This window comes from Populus nigra, chromosome 5, assembly GCF_951802175.1.
Source record: "Populus nigra chromosome 5, ddPopNigr1.1, whole genome shotgun sequence".
NCBI lineage: Eukaryota > Viridiplantae > Streptophyta > Magnoliopsida > Malpighiales > Salicaceae > Populus > Populus nigra.
The window spans coordinates 9447358-9452862 of NC_084856.1; the positions used below are offsets into that span (position 1 = coordinate 9447358).

Here is a 5505-nt window from a genome sequence, read left to right on the forward strand (position 1 = left end):
AGAACAAAACATTTTGTATACTTTCAATCAGTTCACATAATTGTTTTGTACTTACTATTTCCTTTTTCTTTCCATTCTCAATATAAAAAAAAAAAGGAAAATGATTAAACAAATTGGAAAATAATTTCTAGTTGAATTTCCTGTAAATTATACCTACCTAAAACAAAAATAATGTTTTCCTGTAAAAATGGTAAAATTATAGATTTTGTTATGTTTTTTTAATGTAGCGGTATCAAAATTATATATTTTTTTTCTTTTAAAAAACAAGTTTTTGTTATAATTTTTTCTTTTTATACTTGATTTTTTTTATCATTTTGAAATTTGATTTATTTATTATCATTTTTTATCTTTATTTTATTTGTAATATTTTTTTAATTTTTTTTCTTTATATTTTTTTAAAAAATATTATTTTTTACTTTTTACACTTTGAATATTTATTACTTTATACTTAGCCTTTTTATATCATTTTTATATTTTATCTTTATTCTTTTATAATTTTTTTATATATACTTTGAATTTTTATTACTCTACATTTAGTCTTTTTATATCATTTTTATATCTTATTTTTATTTTTTTATAGTTTTTTTTCTTTACTTCTCTTTACAAAAACTAAGTAAATAATATCTCATTATTGTAGCAATTGTAATATTATTCTATTTTTCTACTACTTTAAAAATTAGATTAAAAACTTTCAAGTTTTTATTAATGTATATAATTTTTACTATATAATTTATTATATGTAAGCACGATTATATCTTTTATTTGATATAAAAAAGATATTAAAAACACCTACATATTAATTTTTTTTTCTGTTATAAAAAAATTATTTAATCTGCAAAATGACAAATTGAATAAATATATTAACACTTTAATTTTTATATTTATTAGCACAAATAATTCTCAATATATTTAATTAAATAAACTTTTTAATTTAAAATTAAAATAAAAAACACACTTGAAAAGTTAGAATTTTTATTTTATTTTTTTACAAAAAAAAAAAGAAATTATCCAACCTTATATCTCATACAGTTACCTTTTTCTGTTTTCTGTTTTCTTTCTTTTTTTCTGAAATTTTCTTTTTCACCGAAGAACCCCTTACTCGGGCAAACTGTCGCTGACCAAAAACCCTTTTTTGAAAAAAAAAAAAAATTCCTTCTCTCTAGACCTTGTCTGTAGCTGTTAAGAAGTCTAATATTTAACAGCAGTGACTGTCCTTTTCACGCCAAGTGCATGAACATTTCGCTCCCGTTTTGCCTCCATCCTTTTTAATCATTACCCAACTTATTGAACACTAATCATAAAACTCTCTTCTTCTTCTTCTTTTAACTTCCTCTTTACCCTCCTTTTCTGTCATCCTCTAGTTGGTTTTCGGGGTGTATTTTCTTTGGAAACACCTTCATCATAGTCACACCAAAGCTCCTGTGTAACAAAATGAAATAGATGCTGTGTCAAAAAGTCCCAACTTTCATTTTGTAACTAAACTTCGCAAGGTTTGGCTGGCTTCCTCCTCTTGGCGTCCGGGGTATTGTGTGAAGAATTTGCACATGGCCCAACATCACTGTTATAGCTCAAGCAAGCAGCATCCAATACCCCAACGGGACTTTGGGGCGCTGATAGGAGTGAGGCACTTGGGCCCTCGACAGATTCACCAACCAATGACAAATCATGAATCAGTTGAAAACACTTGAGCACTCTCTCCTGCAAATATATATATATATATATATATATATATATATATATATATATATATATATATATAAAACAAAACGATTAGAACGTAATCACTGGATAATATATTGGACGTCTCAGTTGATTTACACATGGTCAGTGATCAAATTCAAAATGATATAACCAAAAAAGAGTCATCATTTATGTCCCTTTACTGGTTTTGGACCACAAGGCACCATCTTAACCTTTTCAACAGGTTGAGCAAGTACAGAAATTGCTTGCTCAACGTCCACCGTTTTGGTTTCCCCCACAACAGCTATTGACACTGCTGCTGCAATCTCAGAAGGCCTAAATTCCATGAAGTAAATCCCTGTATTAAATTCCCACCCACCAAAAACATCAGGCACCATCTCTCAAATATCTTCATCATAACTGTTTCAACTTCGTGGAGAAATTATTGTAGATAGTACATTGCCAACGTGTGCATGAGAGAGAGAGAGAAATGGACCTTTAATTGTGCTCAGTATGAGAAGGATTGATTGTAAGATTAAAGACCTAGGTGGGGTTTGATCATTATTGATCTTGCCAATGAAATAGTCTATGAAGGAGAAAGGAGTAATTGCATGCATCCTCCAATCCAATGTGCTCAGTACAAGAAGCTCCATCCTTTGTATAGTTCTTGCTTCAAATACAAATCTTGATTCACCCACCTATTATATCAGAATCCTTAAATTTATTAGATGAACTCAACGGGTGATACAAACAGAAATTCTGATTAAAGACCTGTAGATCTAGAGAGAGTGGAACTTCAGTCTCCTCCATTTTGGCCGCAAGAGATAAACAAGCCACACCCAATAACTGCATCATCCAAGCGTTACCCTTCTGCAGATCACATACAGCAAGATTAAATTTAATGCGACCAGAATGGAATTAGGCCAGTAAACCATTAAACGTTAAAGATTGTAAGAGAGATGCCAAACAATAACGCTATCATTGGTTGGTTTCAACTCACAGGTAATTCATAGGCAGACAGAAACCTATCCAAGTAGTTTACCGATAAATAAGCACAAAGTGGTCCAAAACCAAAGTGGGCATGAACCTGTTGAGCAACAAGGCCATTAGTATTGACCATCAACAAAAGCTCAATTGTGGAATCGAGTAACAAAAAAGAATCTACCACCTCATAAACAATAAACAACACTCGTGCGAGGCTGATCAAAGGAAAGGAACAGGGAAGGGAAAAACAAATGCACAAAAAAATCTTCGAGAAAATATAGAGAAAAAGAAGGGAACCCACCAAACCCACTTCAGATAGTGGATGGATGTGGAAAAAGAACATCAAACAAAAAGAACAAAACCGCAACCCATTTCATCAAACACCTCAAAGTCACGTACGACACCGATATCAAAGAGCGGCCACACAACACTAGAACAAAAGGCTTTACATTAATCAAAAAATATATAGAAAATGCAAATCCATCCCCAGTGAATGGAAAATATACCAATCCAAAAAATGAAAAGAAGTCCTATACACCCGCACTGAAAAACAAAACCCCCTTTTAGAGAACCAAATCTCATATATTCGAGAAACCAATCAAGCAAAATCATCATTTAAGAACATCTAATATAACATCAAACTGCAGCGAAAAAATAAAAAGAAAGAGAAAAGAACCCGCCTTTGCAATCCAATCAACAGCCTCTTTTCTAGCCCCCAAGCCCAAGTCCCCATTTCTCAGTCTCTTCAAGTAATCACCACTAGGCAAATGCTGACACTCCTTTTCAACCATCAAAACCAAACACTCTTCACTCTGCATTGGCAACCACCAACCACTATTTTGATTCTGGATTTGATGATTCCCGTCAGGCCACGTGGCCTCAAACTCCTCCACGGTAGCACCGTAGCAATCGTTATCATCAAAAATACTATTATTATCTTCAGCACATAGAAGGCTTGAAACTGTACAATCAAAACTTGGTGCCATATTTAATGCTACCTCTAGAAAAACTCACTCTTTTATCTTTCTGAGGTGTGCATCTAAGCATTAGAGTTCATTAAACAGCAAACGGGGGGAATCAGCGCAGATTTTTGTGTGTTTATATAGATTTTAGATGTGTTTTAGAAGAAAGAAGTGATTTTTGGATCAAAGAATGGAAGAACAAAGACTGGTGTTTTACAAAAGAACAAAAATTCGAAACCTATATAGATGAAGTGTCCATCTGCTTATCACTCTCTCACTCACTATCTATCGAAGTTGGGGGCTGAAAAGACTGCTACTCCGAGCAGGGGTTTGTGAAGGGGGAAATGTGTGCCTCTTTTTAGGGTAAAAGGCAGATAGAGAGAGCAGGAGAGGGGGCAATAGGATCACAGAGAGAGAAATGGAATGGGATAGGAATAGGAATAGCAAAACAGAACACAATTCAAGGACATTTACAAGATTTTGTAGGGATTTATTGCATGTGCACGGACAGTTCTTTAACAACTGGCACGGGAGAGTACGGTAACGTTTGGCAACTTTGTCAAAAGTTTATTTTTTGAAGAAAAAAATTATTATTTTTTAATTATTTTGATGTATTTATATAAAAAATAATTTTAAAATTAATAAAAAAATTATTTTAATACATTTTTAATTAAAAAATACTTTAAAATATAATCAATACCATAATACTAAACACTATTTAAATAAAATTTAAAGGTTCCATAAATATAGATAGGTAGTGTTTTAGCTTATAATTATATTAATTTAATTTTTAATATTTTATAACATATAAATCTAATTTTTTAATATATTTTTTAAATTCAAGTGGGTTAAATAATTAAGTTGGGTGAAATTTTTTATGAATATTAAATATATTCATGAGATGAAATTATTGTTTTATGAATATTATATATATTCATAAGTTCAAAGTATTTTGCTAATTTTCATGGTTCATGTTTATATTTGGAAGCAAATCTACAATATGAATAGTAGATATTATGATACCTCAATGTTATGTTTAATTTTCATATCTTACACCACCTTTAAATTTTAATTGCTTCTTACATCCCCTCGAACAAGGAGACAAAAAAAAATTGTTATGTTAAATAAATCTAATAATAAGATTATTAACAATAACTTTGAAATGAAATATTTCTTAATAAAATAAAAATAAATATTCAATTCATAAACTACCATACATAAAAACAAAAGAAGTATATGGTATGCGAGTTAGATTGAGTTAACCTGGTGTCAAAAATCTCGACTCACCACCTGACCTATGATATTTTATTTCTTAGATTTTTTAACTCATTGTCATATATATAATATCTATATCATTAAACTTTGATGGGTAATATCATATCAGATAATACAAATATTTTTTAACACTCATGTGGAAACAAAAGATAGGTATATTTTTTATTTTAGACCTTTTGTGCCACCAATGGTAACTTTTTCGCTTCCTGTATAATATGTATTATAATTTTTACAGTGTTTTCCTCGTTTATCTCCAAATCCTCAAACAATCTGATGATCCAAATACCAAATAAGTAACACTAATAATATTATTGCTGTAATTAATTCTCTCATAATCCAAAATAAACTGAACAATAGAGTTAAAGAGTGTTGTTAAGATGACGGGCTTTAATTGAGAATTGAGTTAAGAGAGAAATCACGTGTTTTAATTTTGTTGAATTTAGTTTAGGCATAGATTAAGATATCGTATTGATTCGCAAGATATTATTTCCTACAATTAAGAGAAAAGTTTTTTAAGTTTTTTGAATTTTAATGTGATGTGTGGAGCTCAACTTTAGTGGAAGATAAATGATTTGTTTTTTGCTTTCTACTAGTATCAATACAT

The 5505-nt window shown here is 30.3% G+C and overlaps 1 protein-coding gene across 3 annotated transcripts; it reads right to left on the reverse strand.

Moving 5' to 3' along the window:
• Positions 1-961: 961 nt before the first annotated feature.
• LOC133694053 (cyclin-D2-1-like) lies at positions 962-4092 on the reverse strand. 3 transcript variants are annotated; one of them, XM_062115471.1, is made up of 6 exons: positions 3345-4092; positions 2681-2767; positions 2452-2550; positions 2177-2378; positions 1914-2038; positions 962-1698 (listed from the first exon to the last, which is right to left on the reverse strand). In XM_062115471.1, exons 1-6 carry the CDS (start codon positions 3648-3650, stop codon positions 1477-1479), a joined length of 1041 nt encoding a protein of 346 aa, XP_061971455.1. In that variant the 5' UTR covers positions 3651-4092; the 3' UTR covers positions 962-1476. The 3 variants fall into 3 exon arrangements, with proteins under 3 accessions (XP_061971455.1, XP_061971457.1, XP_061971456.1); XM_062115473.1 differs by lacking the exon at positions 3345-4092 and adding an exon at positions 2966-3334; XM_062115472.1 differs by lacking the exon at positions 962-1698 and having other exon boundaries at positions 1771-2038.
• Between the last annotated feature and the right edge of the window lie 1413 nt (positions 4093-5505).

Excerpts from the sequence above, each read along its gene's own strand:
- LOC133694053 (XM_062115471.1), bottom strand. The coding sequence starts at position 3,650 with ATGGCACCAAGTTTTGATTGTACAGTTTCAAGCCTTCTATGTGCTGAA. Across the intron at positions 2,768-3,344 it reads CTGTTGATTGGATTGCAAAG|GTTCATGCCCACTTTGGTTT; the intron begins GCGGGTTCTTTT and ends GTTGCTCAACAG. Across the intron at positions 2,039-2,176 it reads CATACTGAGCACAATTAAAG|GGATTTACTTCATGGAATTT; the intron begins GTCCATTTCTCT and ends AATTTAATACAG.